This window comes from Egretta garzetta, unplaced genomic scaffold (assembly GCF_000687185.1).
Source record: "Egretta garzetta isolate BGI_Z169 unplaced genomic scaffold, ASM68718v1 scaffold299, whole genome shotgun sequence".
NCBI classification, from domain to species: Eukaryota; Metazoa; Chordata; class Aves; order Pelecaniformes; family Ardeidae; genus Egretta; species Egretta garzetta.
The window spans coordinates 132,895-156,134 of record NW_009260696.1 but is presented as its reverse complement, the minus strand read 5'-3'; the positions used below and the strand labels follow the sequence as shown (position 1 = coordinate 156,134).

At 45.2% G+C, this 23,240-nt stretch overlaps 1 protein-coding gene across 1 annotated transcript in view; it reads left to right on the top strand.

The window, feature by feature from the left end:
- MAD1L1 (mitotic arrest deficient 1 like 1) overlaps positions 1 to 23,240 on the top strand; it is a 392,177-nt gene that overhangs the window by 249,527 nt on the left and 119,410 nt on the right. Inside the window, exon 15 of the mRNA XM_009645922.2 lies at positions 11,989 to 12,196. Within this exon, the coding sequence (XP_009644217.1) occupies positions 11,989 to 12,196 (208 nt within the window). The remainder of the gene's footprint in view (positions 1 to 11,988; positions 12,197 to 23,240) is intronic.

Sequence of the window (23,240 nt, the reverse complement as noted above, 5' to 3'; positions counted from 1 at the left end):
ATGACGTGATTGACAGCTCTTCTTGTCACTTATTTCCAGGCATGTATACGCGCAGCCGAACTTTGATGCGTCCTGCCATCAGATCATGAAGCCGGTGGCTTTTACGTAATTTTTAATTATTCATCTTTCTTTTTATGTAAGATATGATCTAAAAAAATAAACCAAACCCGTGAGGTTTTGCTTTTTGCTAATGAGATGTATTAACTGGAAAATCTTATTATATCTCAGTTTTACTTTCCTTTATAAAGTCCTGAAAGAGGGACCTCGGCTGTCATACTTCGCTCTGACTCTTCCCTTCCTGCTTGAATACCGAGGGTCCCAGGCTAGCACAGCCGATTTGTGCTGCTTTTCTCCTCTGAGATCTCCCCTTGAAATCCCATCTGAATTCATTCCAAAGTAAAGCTTTACCAGGAAATGCAGAATTACAGAGACATTAAAGCAAGATTAACAGAGCATTGTTGGGAGGGAAAGCTTTGAGCAGTTGACTATCTGGATTGGCGTAAATGTTACAGAAGGAACTCACTTCCAGCATCTTCTGGCTTTCTGGTCTATTTGTACCATATCTGTATGTGCATGTTGCATGCAGAATAAGAAAACAGCAGCAAAGAAGTAGTTAATTTTTTTTTTAACCATGTACTACTCTTGAAAGGCTAGGTTTGGTCTGACACTTCTGTGCTGGTTTTGGCTGGGGTAGAGTTCATTTTCTTCAGAGTAGCCAGCATGGGGCTGTGTTTTAGATTTGTGCTGGAAACAGGGCTGATAACCCAGGGATGGTTTCATTACTGCTGAGCAGGGCTTACACAGAGTCCAAGGCGTTTGCTGCCTCTCACCCCACCCCACCAGCGAGCGGCTGGAGGGGCACAGGGAGCTGGGAGGGGGCACAGCCAGGACGGCTGCCCCCAACTGACCCCAGGGGTACCCCACACCGTATGACATAATGCTCAGCCCATAAAGCTGGGGGAAGAAGAAGGAAGGGGGAGGACGTTCAGAGTGATGATGGCATTCGTAACCATTTGTAACCCAGTCACTGTTACGCGTGATGGAGCCCGGCTTTCCTGGGGATGGCTGAGCACCCACCTGCCCATGGGAAGGAGGGAATGAATCCCTTGGTTTGCTTTGCTTGCGTGCAAGGCTTTTGCTTTCCCTATTAAACTGTCTTTATCTCAACACATGAGTTTTCTCACTTTTCTCCTTCCCATTCTCTCCCCCATCCCACCGCGGGGCAGTGAGCAAGCGACTGGGGGGGGCTGAGTTGCCAGCTGGGGTTAAACCACAACAACTTCTCAACCATGTTCTTAACCAAAGTTACTTCATTTGTATGGGAAAGTTGATAAAATGTTTTTTGAAATTCAGATCTGCGAGAGCCAGCATTTCTTACCATGAAGTTAAGTCTTATCTCTGAAAAAGAATTTTTCTAACTCAGACTACAAGCTCTTCGGGGCTGTTTTCAGAACCTATATGCTTTTTATTTTCAGTGTCTTTATCACAAGTTTTTGAACCATCACAGGTCTCTTCTGCACGCTGCTAGAGTGTAAATAATAGCAACTTTTTATGGACTTTGTTCTCTGGAAAGACAGGAATCCATGACTTGAAAAAAAAATAGTGCAGAAACCCTGGAATTCAAATCTGTCAGTGGTAACAAACCATCCTGGAGCAGGCTGTGATTTTCTTCCATTTCAGGAAAAGGAAGAGCAGCAATTGAAAAGGACAGTGAACATTTGAATGCATTTTTTTCTTCTAGATTATCCCAACTCCATGCCATTCCATGACTTGCTGTCCTGACTCTTAACCTTCTTGTCACGTTTGTTTGCATCCCAGACCTCATCTGAACGCCTCACTCAATGCAAATTACAGTCTTGCATACTCCAGGGGATAATATGTTTGAAAGTGGGTATGGAGAAAAGATCTCCTTTTTAAAACTGTACCTGAAGGGCTTCAGCGCCACTGGTGAGACGTTTTATTTTATTACTCGTATTGCAGCAGTGCCCAAAATGTGTTACATGTTGTACCAAAAGGTATGGTCTGGTGTTAGAGCTTTAGGGTGATTAGGGTGATTAGAGCTTTTTCGTCTGCGATACATTCTAACTCCAACCGACTCTCTGTCTCATTGCTAATTTGCTGTAGATGCTGCGGTAAAAGAGGGCCGTAGGGAGGAATATCAATAAGTACATGCAGTGTGGCAGATCAGATCAGGAAGGGAAAGAAAAAGCCCTGTAGGAGTCTTCCTGGGAGGAGCAGCTGATCCAGGTGTTGGAGGTGACACTACTGGTGGGGTGGGGAAGGTAACGTGGGATTGCCCATGTCATTTTGTGTGAGGGTAAGGATCTGAAATCTTTTGTGCTGGTGGGAACTATAGAGGAGTTACTGGGGAGGAAGAGGCGTAACTCAGACTAACACAGATGATCTTCACCTTCGCTGTTCTGGAAATGGCTAACATGGGTGTTCAGGAGGCCATAGAAGAAACGTTGCCTGAGTCAAGGGGTATGGACATGAGGTCACATCACTGGGGCAAAGAGAAAGAGGAGTTGGACTAAGAACTGGCTAAGAGAAGGATGAAAAGTTTGCCCAAGTGAATTTCTGCTGCCAGGTTTCAGGGTTGTGCACGCTGCAGATGTACACACGAAGAGGGTGGATAGAGAAATGTGGGAAAGAGGTAGGCAACCAGCGTGAGACCTGGTGGGAACAAGTGAGCCTTTGCCCAAAATCCAGCACCTTCTGGTCTGGGGGTTTTTTTATTTTTTTTTTATTTTTTTTATTTTCCCCAACTCTTTCTGATTTCGAGTGTGTGCATCCTGGCAAAGCTATGAGGAGCAGGTGGTGGCTGTTGCTTATTTGTTAGCTTGCTTTGTCTCATCTTTGCTATCCATTTTTGCTAATACAGCTCCTGTTCCAAGAACTTTAAACATCCCTTGGTGTAGTTATCTGCTGCGACAGAGGGAGCCGGGGCTGGTCAGCATGCTGCGCTTTGTGTGCTGGGTACAGAGGGAATTCTCTGGGATGCAGTTTACTCTGGGTTTTACTCTAATCACTGTAACAAGCCTGAGCAAAGAAACAAAAAGAACAAAACCAAGGAACAGAATTTCCATTAAAATGGCATTTCCTGAGGTAGGATTAAGCTTCCTGAGTCTGCCTTGTACTGGGTGCAGAAATGCCTCCTATATCCTTTTGTAGGAGAGAGTTGAGTAACCAAAATGTTTAAAAAAAACCACCCCAAACCAAAAACTGTTGAAGTAAAAATAAAGGTAGACCAGGGAAAGCTGCTCACCCGCATAGCCAGGCTGACTCTAGTTAATAAGCTACTGCAACAAGAGCTATAGATGGGGACTTTGCATCCACCTTTCAGGTGATAAATTCCAATTTTGCCTTCCCACTGTTTTTCTGTTCTCCATCTTAGAGTAAAATTTCCAAGGGGTATTGATGCAGGACTAACAGCAGACAGTTCTTGATGTAAATACTATACCATTAACTGTAAGCTGAAGATAAATACATTCAAAGATGACTTCTAATGATTTGTGACTTCTCTGGTTTCATAATTCAGTAAAAGCAACAGGGTATTTTATTAGCTGTGTGCAAAGCCCACGTGCCTGTGTGGCTGTGTTTACTCACAAATACCACATGTTTTCTGTAAAACAAAACAGTAATTCCAGAAACCTGAAGCCTTGGGAGAGGAGAGCATTTCTGTTGCAGCTTGAACTGCATAAAGGATTCGTGGTCAGGAGGAGGCAGTGAATCCCGAGAATAAGCTTGCAGGTCCCCAAAAGCAGCGTCAGCCCTTCTAGCAGTGCAAGCATCAGAAACCTGGATTTTGCAGGAATTCAGTAGCTGGAGCCTGGCACAGCAAGAGACCAGCCAGAGGCCTTGGGTAACATTTTGTGACAAAACGAAGACAGGAGACAGTCATGGGTGGGACAGAGTAAGCAGCAACCCATGGTGGATCTGGACACTGGGGTTTGTTTTAGAACCAATAAGATCAAATATTTTACCCCACTTTGTTTTTTCACACGGTTGGTTGTTCACTCCCCCTTGGTCCTGCCTTCTTTCAGGCTCAACGTTCCTTCCCCACAGGGAGATCGCTGCTGGTGTGGGATGGCTGGGCAGAAAGTTGTGTCTGCTCGCAGTCACCAGTCACAGTCCTTACTGGCCAAGGTCCCTAGGCAGCCCCTGGCCTTCATCCTCATGCAGCTCTGATCTCCAGGATCCTCCTCCACTTCCAGGATCTTTCCTGCAGGCAGGATCATCACTACCTTTCCAGACCCTCTTCTTTCTGGGACCACTTCTCCTTTGGGGGGGAACCCTTCTTTTCAGCACCACCTTTCTTTCTGGAACTCCAAGCTCCTGATTTTCCCAATCTAAATAGTTTAAATCATTGATCAGCTTCTGATCAGCCTCCTAAGCAGTGACTCTGTCTCATGCCTCCCTATCTTTGGAGGATTCAGGATGTGCCACTTTTGGTTTAGTCCAGGTCTTTCCAAAATTAACAAGGCTGTGCTTGCAGTGAGCAAGTAGCAGGCTTCTGCTCAAGAGTTCAAAAGTTCAATTTTGGACATTCACCCCATGCGTAGACCCAATTATCTGACGTGTGTTAGTGTTCACAATTTAAGCTACTTTATGCCTACAAGAGGTAGCAAATAGAAGCAAGAGCATTCCCTGGCCAGTTGGATGCTTTTCAAACACTCCCCTTCCATCACCCCTCCAGTTGATGTTTTATGTTTTATATCTGTATTTAAGAAACTTTCCCATCTGTCTCCTACAGATATATGCAGTTTTTATTTGGGATGTTCTTCCAGGGTAATTATTGACATATTATTCCTTTAAAGCTGATACAATCTACTAAGCTCCTTAGATTGTTTCTATTTAAGTTCCCCGGTATTGAATAATGTGTCCCAGTCCAGAAACCTTGGAGATTTTTCTCTTAAGAAGTCAGCATGGAAACAAATTCCTTAGCTAAGAAAGCAGCAGTGTGTGTTGCCTGTATTTGGGTGGTGCTCGCTGTGTGTGAGAGTCGCACAAAGAAGAAATGGTCCTCTCCTTGAAGAGCTTCCAACCGTCAGCCTTTTCTCAGCAGGGGCAAGCACAATCTGTTGCATTGCAAGCGAGTAGCGATTAAACTCAGCTGTCCATATGCTCTGCCAGAATTTATTGTGCTGCTCAGAAATCACAATCTTTTAAGGTTGATAGACATCAAGACTGTGAAAAAATAAGGCACTTAAGTGCACGTCAGCCTTGTCTATGGGTTTTGACTTCTTTGCTTTCAGATGCATTAAACAGGAGGAGCCTATGAGGACGTGAAGTCAGCTGAAAATCCTTGACAGTGCTTGCTGACATTGTATCCTGACAGTCATTGCCTCCTTGGGACGTATGAACATATGAATTGTTAGTAATGTTAGATAAACATTTTCACAACAGTTGAGACTATTCCCTTCGCTACTAATTCTACCTTCTGATTAGAAATATCTGTGGTAGATGAATAGATCTTAAATGGAGTTGTTAAGCACTGAATGTTTCATCAAGTGTAAAGTAGTCCACATGGTTTTAAATGCTTTATTCTTACCTGTGGGCCTGTGAAAGTGAGTCGAGTAGAGAGAAAAGCTTTTATAGCTCCTGGAGAAAGACATCCCTGAATTGGGACTGTGCAGTTTTCAAACAAGCAGGAGGAGAAATGCCAGAAGTTCAGCCCTTTTCAAGGTGCTGTCACTGGCAGCTTTCATTGTTCTTCTAAACAACTCCTCTTCTAAAGGAAAAGTTTCTGGTTTTCAGAGATTAAAGCGATCCTGTCTTCATTCATTGCTTCGTCATTTGACTGATTCTTCCCTAACGGGGAGATTACTTAGGAAGTTTTTGAGCTATAATTTCAACATGTAGACCAACATACCGACTCTTTGCCGATAATATAGTTTTAGAAAAACTACACGTAGCATCAGCACAATTATCTCCTCGGGGTGGTATTTTTCAAGCTGGGAAATCGAAGTGGGAAGGAAGGCAGCAGCATCTGACTTAGAATCATAGAATGTTTTGGGTTGGAAGGGACCCCTAGAGGCCATCTAGTCCAACCCCCCTGCAGGGAGCAGGGACACCGCTAACCAGATCAGGTTGCTCAGAGCCCCGTCCAACCTGGCCTTGAATGTTCCCAGGGATGGGGCCTCCATCACCTCTCCGGGCAACCTGTTCCAGTGTTTTACCACCCTCAGTGTAAAGAATTTCTTCCTTATAACCAGTCTAAACCTACCCTGTTTTAGTTTAAAACCATTACCCCTTGTCCTGTCACAGCTGGCCCTACTAAAAAGATTTTCCCCCTCTTTCCTATAGGCCCCCTTTAGGTACTGAAAGGCCGCAATCAGGTCTCCCTACAGCCTTCTCTTCTCCAGGCTGAACAAGCCCAACTCCCTCAGCCTGGCCTCATAGGAGAGGTGCTCCAGCCCTCAGATCATCTTTGTAGCCCTCCTCTGGACCCGCTCCAACAGTTCCATGTCCTTCTTGTGTTGAGGGCTCCAGAGCTGGACACAGACTTGAGCTCGTACCTCTGTTTTAGATGGCAAATTAGCCCTGTTGCAAATTCTCTTTTCCATAAGCTTTTGTCAGAAAGTTTATTGATAGCCCAAGTCTTACTAAATAGTTCTGCCATGTGTGCTTAGAGCATACTGCATTAAGACAATATTTGTGCGTTGCATCTGCGGTGGCAGTCTCACATAATGACTGTGCGGCTGGGACAGAAGTGGTGGGACGGTTCTTCTCAGTGGTCGATGAGAGAGTTTCCCTCATGCATACCCTGGGGCATGTGTCTGGAAGGCTGAGAATAATGCATCAAAACAACATTATTTCGCAAACCGTAGAACGTATTAACATGTGGAGTCTACAAATCATCTCCGTAAAATGTCCGATGCCCTTCTGAGAGCACCGAAATGGTTTTGCTGCCTTAAGCACCAAATCAGCTAGTTAGCATCTTACTTTCCAGGAATGAATAATTCACCGTACTGCTAAGTGTCAACCAGACTTCGTTGCAATCAATCAAGGTATTTATTGCTTCCTCCTAAATTGAAGCTCTCTGTACATTTTTCTGACAAATCTGAATTACTGGCTCAATGTTATTCCTTGAAAGAAGAATCAATGAATGCCAGCAGTTCTCTCTAGTTCAAGTTATTTACTCTTTAGCATCTCTACAGTTTCCAAATTTTAAAGTATTGGGAAAATAGGGGTAGAGAGGGGGTGCAGCTGAGAAACCAGCAGTAATGTATCATCTTTGCTGTCTGAGACACTGGCCATGATGTGTTGATGGGCAGAACAGTCTACCAAGTTATCTGCTGAATGAACTGGGGACAGGGCAGCATTTTTACTGTCCTTTCCAACAAAGGGATTGTCTGTAGGTCAGATATTGGTTGCATCCCCAAATGTCTCATATTTCTATATAAAGGCACCATGAGCTTAAGTGGATTTGGTTGATTCTCACATTCAGACCAAGTTTCCAAACCTGAAGCGTGCTTTTCATGCTGCTTGGAGGAACCAGGGATACATTGCCGTCTGTTGCAAGATGCTTTTTAACTCAGCTAAGCGATACCTACCTTGCCTGTGTTGGTTCAGCACAGAAGCAGCATCTGGAGCTACTCCTGGGCAGTTGTCCCAGCTCCCATTCAAAGAGCGTGGTAGTCTCTTCTGTACCATGCATTTCAAGTGTCACTGTTTGGTCTTCCTCATTGAAGCAGCATCTGGAGCTACTCCTGGGCAGTTGTTCTGGGAGTCCCAGCTCCCGTTCAAAGAGCATGGTAGTCTCTTCTGTACCATGCATTTCAAATGTCACTGTTTGGTCTTCCTCATCGGTGCCTCTAGTTTAGAAATTATTTTCTAATATGGACAAATCTGGTTTAGGTCTTCTCTCCCAGTGCCTGAAACATCATTTTCCAGGCTTTGTTGCAGAGGTGAAAGAACAAAATTCTATCAGTAACACTAATTTATTGATGGGGGGGAAGAGCAGTTGATGGAGAAAACCAGCAATTTACATTTTCCAGAGCTAAAAGGATTCCAGAAGGAGGTTGTTTGCTTTTTTCAGTCCCTGGTTTCTCACCAGAATTAAGGTTTCATCTCCTTCAAATGCTAGTGAGATTTTAATGCTGTTTTGCTGTCTGTTACGTTTAGCAGTTTCCAGCCATGACTCTTCCTAGAGCCAACCTAAGTCACTCCCAACCTTCGGAAATTTAGAAAAACACTCCGAATGATTGAAGTTGTGAAACCATTTTGGCTGGCTGGTATTACGTACACATGCATCTGATCGCTTTCATCAGAAATTGGCTCTGGTCTGCACCGTTTCCATGGAAAGCTTCCTGCGTTTATTTGAAAATCCATAGGATGTCAATAGATTTCCTGGAGACTTAGGTAATGCACTGCTTGGTGTACGGTCCGGTGGCGAGGACAGTCATTTCTGAAGACGTGTTTTTTCTTTATTTCTGCCACAGTGCTGCTAAGGAGCCTCAAACTGGAGGCTGCATCTTTCCATACCTCTGCTCGCCTCACACACCACGTCTTTGGGCTTTGTTACCTGTTTTTTTGGGCTTTAGGTGGTAGTTTCTTGTGGGGGTTGTACAGGACCTAGCACACCGGGATCCCTGTCTCACTTGGTTTCTTTAGGCATTACTATAACATAAACCAGCAACGCTAATATTTTAGCTGTAGGCAGAAATGTGCTGGTTTGATGTGTGCTGTGTAGGATAAAGAGAAAGCTACTGCCCCTAGCCCAAAAATGTGAGTAGCATAGCAAATATGTTAGCGATCTCCCAGAAATGTTAAATGAGATGGATTCTGCCACAGCCTTTGTATCACACTGGGTTTTTAAGAGAGTCACCTGTCTCAGTGTAGCTTCAGACTGATGTGCTCAGGAGCACCGGTGAGCCCCGAAAATAAGCCCAGTCCTAGTGCTGTGTTTTAGAGCATGATTTTTCAAGTGGGCATGTTATAAAAGGAGAGGATAAATGGGCTGAAAGAGCTATAAGAGCCAAAGCACTGCAGCTTCATGGCAGGGCTTTATAGCAAGGCTAGAGAGATTTTTTTAAAAGAGTAAATAACCTACAAAATAAACAGACTAGCACAGGACGGGTTAAAGCGGTCCCAGCAGGAAGGTAGCAGCAGTCTCCAGGTTTGCATGGCTTTGCTCTGCACTGAGATCCTTCTGCTGTCTCGTGCCTTTGCGTGGGCATCTGCAGGGATGGTGCGGCATGAAAGCGCAGGCGATGCCTGCGCTGCGTGGTGGTGGCAGCCGGGGCGAGGGGGATGGGGCCAGAGCCTCCCTTCATGTGGCACAAGGCTGCACAGGGTGGAGCAGGTTCTGCAGCTCTGATTTTAACAAGATCCTTTGCCAGCCAGTGTAAACCCCATCGCAACCTTTGGGGTTGAATCTCTTCCCTTGAAAGGCAAACACGGGAGTGAGGAGTGCCCTGACCTGTCTGGAAGAGTCCTGAAATGCAAATAGCACCAGAAGTTAGATAGCTGGGTGCAGAGATGGGTTTGGAAATGCCAGTGTGTTGCTGGGGAGAATATATCTAATAAGCTGGTGTTACAGCTGTCTTCGTGCTCACTTGGTTCAACATCTCCAAAGTGCTGTGTGTGGTCCCAGTCCTTCAGTTCTCTCTTAAATTTCTCTCAGCCAAGCCTGTCAGTGGGTGTATTTCTTCTCTTGGTCCTAATGGCCTGTCTGTCAGGTCCAGGCTTTTTGCCTCGACCTTCCTGTGGAAACGGGTTCATGAAGCCCCATTGCTGGGGGGCTGCAGGACAGTGCTGCCCTCCCAGACGTTCCTGTAGGTCTCCTGAGCACCAGGAGGCTTGGGCAGTATGAGAGCATGCATCACCTGTGCCGAGGGTTGGGAGACCATGTACTCTGACCGCAAGGAATGCAAACACCTAGGAAGGGTACCCAAGGTTTCCATGCCTGAATTTCCCCAGTTCTCTGGAGTGAGCTCCTTGGACTAGGGCAGCCCTGTGGAGGTTCCTGTGTCCTCCTGTGTTAGGGGATTCCTCCCACCCCCTCTTGGCCTGGGACATACAGGTACAGATACAATCTCACTTTGTTTTTAACTTGTATTTAAACTGTGAAATAGTGACCGTCTCTTCTACCCAGATGCACAAGTGGTTAAGCTGATTTCTCATGAGGAGCACTGTACTCGTTTCTCAGAGTCGTTATGAGGAACAACCCTACCCCCCTTTTTTTTTCCTCTGGGAAACACAGCAGTGAGAGCATCCGCTGGTTTCCAGGTACATTGATGCTTCCAGTCGCACTGGAATTCAAGGCTTCCAGTTGTGCAGTTTTAAATTCTAATTTTGGTGGTAGATACAAGGCGACATTAACCTCGTATTCAGCAGCACATGGACTCCATGCTCTTGACCAAAATCACTTTTGGACTTCAGTCCACATCTTCTCCCAGCTCTAAATGCGGTGGGGCCCATCTGCCTGGCGTGGCCCTGGGAGCCAGCTGGCAGAGGGGGAGCCAGCCTTGGGGACCGCAGCCCCTGTGCATCGCTGGCAGCGCCGCTGGACCCAGACCTTGACATTGCTCGTGGGCACCTGCGTCTCTGCGGGTGCGCACACCTCTTCCAGCTGCCTTCTGCTAACATCTAGAAAGTGAGGTTTTAAAGGAGAATTTCAGTATGGTTCCTGCAAGAGGGCACTGGACCAGCTGTGAGATGTAGCAAGCGTCACATGTGAACATAAGTGCCCAGCTGGCCCTTACCTGTGGTCCATCCAGCCCAGAAGAGCATGTTTGACCACAGTGATGGAAGATGCTCTTTTGGGAGAGCCCACAAACCTGGCCATGCTCCCCAGCACTCTCCCAGCAGCCAGAGATGCTGGACAATGCGCCCCTGCCCGGATCCAGTTATGGAGCTGTTGTCCATGAATTTGTCAAACCCATTTTGAAGCAATGCTGCATCTGCTGCCAGGCTCTGGGGCGGCAAGTTTCAGCAGTTCACTCCCTGCTGTGGCCAGAGGTGCTTTACAGTACGTGGATGGAGTATTTTCAATAAAAGATGTTTGGGAATGGGATCTTCTGGGGTCTCTTACCAGCAATGACCAGCAATTCAGGATGAAGTTGCTCAGTCTCTGCTCTGGTTTGCATGAAAAAAAAAACCCCATAAAGTTCTAGCACGTCTTTAATGAAAATGAAATGATAAAATTGAGATAATACCTACCTCATGCTGCTCTTGAGGGTTAATTAATGTTTACAAAATTACTTTAGGTCCTGAGACTTAATTGAAGGAAAAATATTACCATATAAAATGCCTTTTTATGCAGGCGGTGCTATAGGGTTTCAGCTGGGCAGAGTGCCGTGGAAGCCAGCATTAGCACATGCTTTACTACTTTTATGGTCCTGAGGCTTCCTGTAGTTTATATGAAAATTGTCTCTCTGAAATCACAAATGTAACATCAGTGTTTTCCTCTCACTTTGAAAGAATATTAATTTGCTGTCTTAGGACTTGACTGACCATTTAAACTGCTATAAATACAGCTCACCTCTGAGAAAAAAGTATAAAATGAAATATCTGTTCACTTGCTTGGGACGAGCTGATACAACTTGCTAATGACTCCACCATTGGAGTGGCTCGTACGAGTAATAAATTAGGCTGGTACTGGGTGTCCTGCTGTAGTTTAAGGGTGTATCTGTGTGTTCGTTATGATCTCCTGATATGAAGAGATTTAAAATACAGCTATAAAACTTCATTTCTGGAGTAAAATTTAACTGTGGAGGTGTCAGCCAGGGAGCAAGCTCTGTTGGGGGGGTTGGGTGTTTGGTTTTGGTTTTTGTTTGGGGTTTTTTTGAGAGAGTAGCAAGAGAAGGAGAAGCAATACTGTCTTTGGCTGACTTCAACTGTTGCAATAAAACATTATTGCTGCATAAGAGTCCCTTTTTCTGCTGTAACATTTTTTGTCTTCACACAAAGAGTGGTACAGGTTGGGTGGACTTGGAGGTTGGATCAGTTGCTCAGTCTGCTTCTGTTGTTTCTGCCACGCAGGGTGACTACGACCCCAGCAGAACCAAAGTTCTCCATTTCAGCATGAACCCAGCGAGCTTGGCCAAGCAGCAGCGCAAGGAGGAGCAGCAGCAGCTCCAGGAGGAGTGTGAAAGGCTGAGGGAGCTGGTGAGGGTGCTCGAAGGAGGCGGCTCCATCCCTGGGAATTTGGAAGGAGTTGGAAGTTTTCAGTCACCACAAGAAATTGCAGGTAGGCTCCTGGCTTTTGGTCATGAAGGTGCACTTCCTCATCCGTACTGCCAGAGGAACTGACTGCTGAAACAGATGGGGACATTGCAGACCGTGTGCTTGATGGAAGGGTTATAAGGAAAACAAAAAAAGCTGGGTTGATGCAGGAGAGAGTGAATATGTGGTAGCAATCCTGTGTCAGTTTGGTACAGAGGGTAGGTGGTAAGGGTAAATAATAATAATCCATATCATTTGCTCATGATAAATGAAATACCAATACAACAGCCTTCATAGGCTGGTGCTGCTGATGGAGTAAAAGGAAATATTTCCTTCCTTTCAGGGCTGGTTTAGCCCTTGAGGTAGTACAGACAGCAGGAAATAAATTTCATAGCTGCAGGGAAGCAAGTGGTTGAAATCTCTTCAGACCTGGCTTAAAACAAATTAATATTGTTTATCAGTGTATATGTGCCCCATTAATCACAGCTCCATTCAATACTCCATGAAAATAGAGTACATCTTTCACCGAGCTAAATACATTTCACAAAATCTGTGGCTCTCCTCCAGTACAGCCTGTCTTCCCTTCACATACCTGAATGAGACTTTTTAATACAGTAAGCCCAAAGTCAACACCTCCAGACATGCTCTCAGACTCTGTAAATCAAGGTAAGGATATCAATAAAATGGGACCCATCACCTGCAACACTGCGAGGGGACCAGGCAGAGTGGAGTCGTGCTGCAGAGCCCAAGAGGTCTTACTGCTGTAACTCTCTCGCATGTACCTTGCCCTCAAAATATTTTTTGTTAGAGAACAACAAAGGAGATGAAGGTCCGTGTGGAGCTAACCTGTTGCATTCCAGCAGCATAGACGTGGTCAGTGTCCGGAGGTCGGGATCCTCCCTCGGATGACACTAAGAGGTCAGAGCTTTCCTCAAAGGCCATGTGTGTTGGAGACTTGAGATCCACGAAATGGCAGAGCCTTGGTTTAAAGAAAATACACAGAAGAAAATATCTTTCACTGTTATGACACCAGAATTCCCTGAAAGTATCTTGCTTGTTTTCCCATTGCTCAAACAATAGTGTTTTATTACTGCTAAGAACGTGTTTGTTCTGTCACCTCATAGTGGATTATGGTACTATATAGCCTTAAAAATATGACGGTGAGAAGCGTAGATGGGGTGGTTTATAAATTGAAGAGCTGACTGGATGTTAGAGGTGCAATGACAGTTTGTCACTGTTGCTAGTGGGTGCTCTAGCAAATGCATAAGCATTAAACGTCCTGAACGTTTAAGGAAGGCTGCCTTTGCCCGTAGGAGCTTCCAGTCTGAGACCTCGGTGAGAATCGAGCAGTTCTTGGGGATAGTTCTTGCATTGCAATTTGAATTTGAAATGCAATGGATTTTAAATTCCAGCAGCTGCTGCTGCTGCCCAGTGCCCTTGTCTGTCGTTATGCCCCCGAGCAGCCCGGCACATCTATTGCTGCAGATCCGGGCGGCTGACGGTGCCCCTCGAGCCCGGGGGGAGCGTGCTGGTCAGGGGCAGGGAGGGTGCAGAGGTGAGGTCAACTCTGTGTCTCTGCTGATGCTGAATGAACCTCTGAGGTATCATCTCCAGTAATTAGACCACTTCTTCTGGGGGAATGCATTTCTCACGTATGTCTCCTGTGATTTGTTATTCATGATTATTATTCTGCTGCCTTTCATGCAGTTGCTTTCAGCTGTTTGCGAGGCGCTTCTGTGCTGGGATGTTACCAGGTTTGTCTTTAGCTTACAAGGGATGCATTTTTAAAGCTGTTTTCTCTTCTGCCTTTGATTCCGACAGGAAAACAAACAGCTCACTGGGTTTCAGGGTCTTTCCAGCCTCTCGTATATGTGATGCTTTTTTTTCCCTTTTGCCCCAGTCCCGTGCTACGTTGTTCTGACCTCTGGTCACCAACTCAAATGGGAGAGGGCATCAGCTGCAGAGCCTAGCAGGGTGGGAAATACTTCAGTGTAATTTATCATAGTCACAGGAGGGGCCTTTGCATTTTTGGAGTCCCTGTAAGTGTATATGGAAGTGGTTCGTGTAAACAAAATGGGAAAAAGAGCTATAAGTGAAGGATGGAGGAGCCCTGCGGATGTCTTTGAGACCAGGACATGTGCATAGTAAGCCAGGTTATATGGAAGGATCTTGGTGTTTTTTCTTGTATTTTTAGTACTTGTCTGCATCACTGTCATGCACGAGAAACGTTGCCATAAATAGTCCTAAACTCTCCTTTCTGCTGCAGGAGCATTCAGCAATGTGGTCTGATGATGAAGACTGTGTATGTTAGGATGTGCAAGAGATGCCGAGGATGCTATGGCACTGACTGCAAGGTTAGCAGGCGTATCTGAGCTGGCTTTCAGTTAGCCAGATGAATGCCAGGTTTGGCCTTTTTGCTGGGGCAGGGCAGAGCTCCTGGTGGGTTAGGGGACGGCTCATCAAGCGCGCCGTGCAAGCTGCATCCACTTTTGCATCGAGTCTCTCCCGCTTCGCTCAGCCAGCAGCCACGGTGTGGATGCAACAGCTGTTCCAGGAGCGGTTTAACAACACGGATTCGCGTGGCCGGAAAACTTACACTGGCTGCCTCTGGATAAGAAAGGGAAGATCCAGCTTTCGCTGTTTTCTTAGGATCTCAACAGCTCTGCCCACAGGAATGGCTGCCATATGCCTTCCATTTTAGTATATTTTCAAGGTGTGAAATGGGGAGCATGTGGCAGAAACTCTGCTCTGTTTGTCACTGTGCAGTTGGCTGCCCTGGGGAGGGGAGGTTCGTTGTGCATAATAAGGGAGCAGGTTTCAGTGAGGTTTGTGGAGCTGTTTCTGTACAAAAATAACAAGAATGGGATTTTTTTCTTGCACCCCTTTCTGCCAGCTGCAATAGCCATATGTCTGTTTACCCATCTCACACGTATGACACATGCAAGAGGCAAATTCAGCGCTCTGAGCTTTCGAGGTGGGAGGTCCCTCATGTCAGAGTTGAATAGGATGAAGGGAAACCAAGGACAGAGTAAGAAAAGTGTGGATAAAAGCTGGGAAGACAACAAAGGTCATACGTAATTTTGCCTTTTGACAGATAGAGGTAAATGTAAAATTTTATTGTCCCATTTTGCCATCTACCCTGCATGGCTTATTGGCAGAGGTGGGGGGATTGGGGTGGCCTCTAGCCAGTCAGGTTTGCTGTGTTCAGCAAGCTTATGTGATCTGCAGCAATTATGCTTAAGGTTCAAAGAATTGTAATTATACCAACCAAAAAAAGGCATTAAGGACAATGATGTTGATGGTTTTGATAATAATGTATTGGCCATTATTAAATTCGCTCTTTGGACTGGAGTGCAGCACGTTTTTTCTGATCATGGTTCCGACTCCTGGATAGGTAATAAGGAAATTATTACTGTGGACATTAAAGCTCATTAAATGTGACTCTATTAAAAATCAAGGTTATGCTGGACTTTAAATCTCTTTGAGCATAACCGCTGGAGGCTGCAGCATAACCTGGCAACTTGCCACATAGTTCAGTGGTCCTTTCCTCTCATTTATGCCGTAATAGTCTCGATTAAAATGGGTACCAGGGCTATTGCAAAGGAGAGGTTTGAACAATGTGAGCTGCAACAACACACCGTCCTTTTTCAAAGTATAAATTTGCACGTGGGGTTGTGCACTATTAATGGGGCAGATCTGTGGCAGCCGCATTACGGGAATGGGCTGTAACTTTATGGGTGTTTCGTTTCTCTCCTGATGGCTGCCCGGGTCTGGGTTGTGTAAGAGGAGAGTGCACCAAGGTCAGGCTGCCATCTGGGGAGACGCTCCCAGTCCTGTCTCTGAAATGGGGATGCAGATTGTTACAGCTTTGGAAAGGTGGCACGGGGCATCGCTGCCCAGACTTGGAATCTGTTCCAGTTCTGTGTTTCTCTTTTCCATACTCTTCACGCCTTTCCCACACACACCTTTTTGTATTTCAGGCTGCATCTTCTGCTTTTCTGCTTCCAGCTCCATAGCTTTTCCTGCGTTTTTGCGATTCTCCAGGCCATTTCTGGTTTTTTTTTTTTTTTTTTTTTTGTCTTGTCTGGTCCTGGTGGACCTCTTGATTTTTCTTTTCTGGCACTGCTAGAGATGGACTTCAGTCTTAGTTGCAAGCAAATAGGTAGGTGGCAGCTAATGGGGAGCTGACAGGAGTAATGACTTGTGTATTGTATTAAAGCATAGGTAGAAATGAAAATGCTTCAGGTGCTGATTATTTCCATTTGTGTTCCTATTTTAAAAGTGATATGTTTGAAGGTAGGAATGGGATGACCCAATGGAAGCTGGGCCCTGACTAAAGAATGCAGTAGCGTGAATTTTCCATGAGCTCTCATGATTTATTGCTATCCTGTAGGTACAGCAGAGCGATCCCTTCTTTCATGCAGCCTCTCCCTGTGAGGAAAAGTGCTTTTAATATTCTTTCTGTTGAGAGACAGGCTGGCACCCCTACCAGGAAAGAGGATGGGGAAATCAACTCTGATTTCAACCATCTGTGGAGAATTTTGGAAGTGAACTGTTTTCCTGAACATAATCCCACCAAAAAGGAAAGCTACTCATCCGCCTCAGTGATTTCAGTGTCCTTTTTCTCTTGTTAGAGAAAAGTAGGAAAAAGGGGGTCCTTGATGAAGGACTGGGGCATCTCACTCTAAGGCAGGTGTTTGACCATAAAAAAGATGCTACATCTGGTGTTTAGCAGAGGCTATCTCCAGCATCACTGCCCTGTCAGGGCCTTGTAAAAATGTAATTAATTGGAATTAAATTGGGTAATGAATTAATATTAAAATAACCTAATCTTATGGAAGTGACAAGCCAGAGGTGGTAAAATTTGTCACTGTCCCAGCATGCTTGTGATTCTGATGAATGTGTTTCTGAGTACAGAAGGTGACAAAAAAGGAGCAGATGGAATTTAAAAGTTGCCATTCTCCATCCACAGTTGGCTGAGCTGTTGGTGCTTGGAAGCCTTGGTGCTTCCTACCATCTGTGTATAGGAAATCCACATATGATATGGGCTGCACCTGCAAATGAAACCGGAGTCCGCCCGATGAAGGATTTTTCTGTGACCTTAGTTGGTGGGTGTGCATGTGGTGCAAGCGCAGCACCCATATCTCACTTTGTGCGGACGGCTCCCAGCATCTCGCTGGTCAAACAAGGTGGTGGGTGCATAGAGGCCAGCTCTTCTTTGGTCATGTAATGACTCTTCCTAAAGAGAGGAAGGATCCATTAGGTGACACTTCTCTTGATGATGTTTAACGTGTCAAGTCCCCTGCAATTTGTACTGAAGGTACATTCATTTAGAAAGGCTCTTCTAAAGTGAAGGTCCAGGGCATTTTTTGTCTTCAAATGTTAAGGGACTTCTGGTAAGAGCAGGATCTTAGCCTTTGCCTGCATGTATTTCAAGGAGAGTAATTGCTTTCTGCATATCCCAATTTCTTCTGAAGTTTATAAAGAGCTTGTCTTTGCCTCTGGTGCTTTGCTGTACACTGATGAAGTTCTGTCCTTTCACTCCAGAGATGGCCACATGTTCTTGATGGGGAAAGAAATCATTCCCTACTGCTACCTGCATCAGAAATGTTGCATAGCTTTAATGGCCGAAACGCAAATGATATGGAAAATAGCACACAGGACGAGTGCTATTAGCAGCAGTCCTTGGGAGCTGCTTTGCCTGACCCACGCAGAGCCATCCTGCCCTCCTGTGCTGACTCTGCAGCTGGAGATCAGTGCCTCCTCGGGCCCATCCCCTCACCTCTCAGCTAGTTATTATCATTATTGCTTTTATGGTGCTAGTTTCTCTGCTGCAAGACATTTAGACCAGTCTGGGACTTGAATACTATATTAAGACTGGGAATAAGCTGGTAGTTTAAATAGAGCTTACTTTGATTTCCTTCCTTATCATCCATATCCCTTTGTCCCAGCCCAGCAGTACAGGTAATGAGGTGGGGCTGCTAAATATACCTGTTTTCCTAAAAGACTACAGCCAAGTTGGGACCTCCTGCACTTCAGTACTGACAGTGTTATGGTAGATGGTGGGCAGAGCCTATAAAACCCTCTTACCTTACTGTGGTGTCAATAGATTTGGGCAGTCTAGCCACAAGGGGAAACCTTGAAGCCTTCACGTGTCCCCTTTCAGCGATGGTGTGGCCTTTGATGGTAAGTGCTCCACACTACTGAAGTCCACGCAGGCGCCTATAAAGAATCAGGTTTCCTAGCTTGAATGGAAGTATAGTACCTCGAGAGAGCTGAAAGAAATGTTCCCAGGTTAAAAAAAAAGTTGCTTTTATCATATATAGCATTTGTCATCCAGATAGATTCCCAAGTTTTTTTGGAGGTAACACAGATACAAAGTCATGCAGCACTGAATATATTGAAAACAGTGTGCCCTGCCTGTGGCAGCATGCCACGAGTCTGTTAAACAAGCAGAGAGACTTGCCCCCGAGCACGACTTCATCTGTGTGCTGCCAACGGCTGGGATGCGAGCGGGCAGACAGGGGTTGCTGACCGAACAAACCCCCGAGGATGCCTGAAGCCTGCAGCTTCTTGTGAAACTGTGATGGGAGGTGCCAGTGAGACATTGCTGGGACTTTCAAACTCCATATGCTGTCCAGGGAGCCAGAGGTTTGTAATAAATCCTGTAACATAGTTCTGTGGTAGCTACTGAATGCCTAAAACTTGGTGTCAGTCACAGGTTACTACCCAGACTGTACTTAGCCTTCACAAAGAACACAAGAGCTGCAGGTTTTCTTCCTGGCCCTTCTTCCACCCAATTCACGTGTGGAGTTTCTGGAAGCCTCAGTCTTTCTGCTTTTGTAAGAGGCAGCCTGTGAACCTGCGTGATACCTCCATATGCCTCCAGTGATTCTTACAAGGGTTTGGATTTTTTTAAAGCATCTCCTGCCCTCTTGCTAGGCACTGTGTAGAAGTTGATTACAAAATACTGAGTAGAAGCAGAAGCCTTGGTCCAGAGAAAATAAAGCCACTGTACCAAGAAAGAAATAGTAAAATAAGTTGGGAGGGAGAAAGAAATGGAAAAGAAAATTAAAAAGTGTATGTGATGAGGGGGACCAAATTTAAACATTGAACTATGAAAATGTCTGCGGTGGTTTCTGTCTGGGCTTAGAGATCCTGCCTTGAATCTGGGTGTAATGGAAATGAGTAGCACCACAAGGAAATGCTGCCGGGGAGAAGGTTGCTTGTTTCCTAGGCGGATGCATTTTCCTTATTCAGTACTGATGTAGTAAAGTCGTGGTGTTGCATCTGAGAAGGAAGAGGTCACCTTTGCCGAGGTAGGTGGGAAGGTTACAGGTACCTACTGTCTAGGTGGCAAGGTTAGAGGTAGCTTGTGGAACCAGGTAAGTCAAGAGAAAATGTGTGGGGAAACCTGGGCTGACAGGGAGTATTCCGTCTTCTCCTGGCTTACTCTGTATGTGGCTCTAGGGGAGAGTCGTTGATAGAAACAGTATTTTTAACCCTGTTGATACGGGTTTCTAGTTCTCAGTCCATCAGTAGCTGAGTGAAACATGAAGTGACCATGAGGATGAATTGTTCTCGCTACCAGGCACATCCCCTTTGAGTCCCCAGAAGTAGCTGTGCTCCTCCATCTGTAATCAGGGGCAGTTCAGAGCCTTTTCAAGGAGAGAAATCAATGGGTAGTGGAAGGAACTGAAACCTTCCTCCTCCTGTGTTTTAACCCCTTCCCACCCTGCCAAATCCCTATAAAACACCGTCAAGACCGTACAGTAGGGTAACTGCCACATTGCAGATGGCACCCTTTGTGGCCATAGTTCTACATCCCTCTGGCTCTTCTATATCCCTCTGTGCTGATGATTTCTTTATCAACCAGAGACGAGCCAACAGACTGTTGAGCTTTATGGGTCTTGGTAAACTTTGGCAGTTGTGTTTTCCTGCTTGGGTATTTGAGCCAAGCTCTTGTTATTTCGTTGTTGCCTTCTTGGTGGCTACATAGCAGGCAGGATGCTCCTGCTAGATCTCTCCAGACCAGCATCCTGAAGGGAAGGAAATGCAGTATTATCTGCAGCTGCCCTTTGGATCCTGTGGTGTTGTGATATGAGCTGCCTCTTACAGCGGTTTGCATCACAGAGCAGCGTTTGATTAGGACCGATGTGCCATAAGGCCTCTGGATGTACAGAATTGAAAATGCTCTTTCATTCATCAGCAGGATTGAGAAGAAAGGCTTGTGCTGATGTCTCAAATTCAGGCCGACACGATTTCCCTGACATTAGAAAAACCAGCCTGCCAGCGTGGCAGAGCTCGCCGGCGGGGGAGAGCCTCAGATCTCTGCTCTGCATCTTGTCCATGTATTGTTTCTCCTGGAAATTAAAGCTCAATGCCTTTGTGAACAGTAGAGAGTAGTGGAAATCTAGCAGAGGAACTTTGCAATGGGTGTCCAGGTTACTGGGAACATCTTGAAAAGCCTTGTGCTGGCAAGGTGAATGTCCCCTTTCGGTTGGGGATGTTTATTAGATTCAGGAAGGATGACAGAAATGGGAAAATACTGAAATGATTTATACTTTCCTTCTCAGTACTGTCCAAGATGGTGGTATTCTTGCTATGGCAGGTTCGTAACGGGGAAAAAAATTACTGAATTTGCCGATTTTCTCTGGAGTCCTCATTTCAATTTCCAGATATACGTGGCCGGGAGCTGAAATCTGACTGTCTTCACAGAATAAATAGGGAGTCCTTAACACTGAATCCCAAATGAGGTGGGGTGAATGTGTAGAGACTGAGAAATAAAGTATCTCTACTCGTTCCACATTTTAAAGGGGAAACATCTGCAACTAAAATTCAGAAGCCGAAGGATAACTTCTTGCATGGGCTGTTTTTCTGGTTTAGCTACCTGTCTGTCTGTGGGATGCTGTTTTTCCTGGGAAATACTGTTTTCTAGTTGTATTCCCAATTTTCCTTTTCATTTACTGTGATTATTTAGGGGCTGTAAATAAAGTAAAATAAGGCTGTTTCAATATTCAAGAGCAGCGGCTGTATTTAAGAAGTTTATATTTGATGAGTAAGTTGATGACATTGCATTATGTGAATTTGATGTGCAAACTTGTCACTAAAGTGTAAACACAGTGACAGCAGGACCAGCAATTCCCAGCCTAATCAAGTAAGCCGAGTAACACATTCTTTGAGCTATAGAGTAATAGAGGCTGATTTACATATTAAAATGAGAGAAGCTACACAGATCCAACAATTAAGTTGATATTTTAATTGCATAAAAGTCAGGAGATTCAAAGTTATGTTTCCTGCATCAGTTCATTTGCCACTCACGTGTATTTGTAGTATTTTCAGTGACTTTTTTTTTTGGTATGAAACTAATGTGGCTTAAAATACATTCAATGTTGGCCATGGAAGAAAGAAGAGCTTTGAACTTGCTGGGTTAGAAAGCAGACTAAGAGAACGGAGAATTTCTCGGTCTGTTTAAAAATGGTACAAACAAATTTCAGGTAATTTCTTTCTTAATGTTCTGGTAGACGTGTTGGAAGGGAGGGAGAGGGAGCTGTATTCGAATGCGATGGAAAAAATTCCCATTGATCTCAGTAGACCTGGAATTATATCCTTAACTTCTTGTTTTCTTTTTAAGGAATAAGCTTTATTTAATTGCAAATTCACACAAATGCACTCGTACCACTAAGAATTACATCAATATATGGATTCTGTCCTTGGTGTTTATGCTGGTTTCACAGGACTGATCTTGCATTCAGATAAGCGTGCACGTATCCAGCTGCCCTTATCTGCCCAGGCTGATGTTCTGATATATAAATGCTTGTTCCCTGCACTCACAAAAAGCTATTCAGATGGCAAGTCTGATGATTTTTTTTATAATCCTCTTTGAATTAGACTACAAAAAGAATGTGTTTGAAAAGGTTAACTAATGGATACACTTTTCTTCCTGATGAGGGAAAGAAAAATGGTGAAGTGCTGAAAAATGGTCAAGCAGAGTTTTGATCAGGCTTTTCTAATCAAATACATTCCAGGCTGTGAGCAAGTAGAAGAAACGTTAATCCATAGTGGATTTATTTGGAATGGAGAACATTTATTTGGAAAGCAATCAGCGTATAAAAGCAGACACTTGTAATTACTTTGCCAGCTTAATCATGCCACTGACATCAGTACCATGATGTGATAACATTGTGATAGCCTTTTGAATGTGGTGCTGACAGGAGAATGTCAATAGGAAGGGAGAGAAGCCTCTCTCAGGATCTTCACACCTATCGACATGGTTTGCTAGCATCCAGGTATTCTGGGCAGTTTGTCCAGCGGTTACTAATCACACGGTGTCCTGAACAAAAAGCCGTGAGACCCTCTCAGCTTGTCTGGAAAAAAGCCAGCACCTTGCAGTCCCCTTGGGAATCCGCCGATGGACAGTACAGCGGCCGGAGCGCCGCCGCGATGACCTCCCGGCGTGGCACAGATCAGGAAGCAGATGGCAGCGTTCTGCCTGGCGCTGGCTTTGGTGCGGTCATCTCACGCTTCTGGTGTGATTTGGTGCCAAGGAGCCGAAGGCAAGGGGGTAAATCATAGCAAGTCTTAAAACTCAGAGGAAAGTCATGCCTGTCCATGAGGGACTTCTGAGCCTCTGGGAGCAATCCATTATTTAGACTGAACTGAAGCTACCAGGTGTGGTTTATGTAGCAGCTGATGCAGTCTTCACTCGCCATGTCAGTCTTTCTGTGTTTTCTCCATTTCAGTGCCAGGTTATCTGGCATGATCTCCAGTCAGAGAGCAGTGAGTCAATCCAGCCTCCATTAGGAAACAGCATATTCAGTCTTACATACAACCAGCTCCAGCTCGACGGATGAAAATCAGACAGATGAAAAGCTGGTTGAAATCAGATTGACGAATTGCCTTTTCACTTTCTGGCTGTCTAAGTGTGCTTCTGTCCATATTGAATAGAAGAGTCTTGATGTGTCCTGTTGGAGTACTGTAGCATGGTGGGTTACTGGGTAGGTATGCAACTTCATAAGCTTACTTTCTGTGATGATCAGACACCATCACAGGTGTGCAGCACAAGTGGT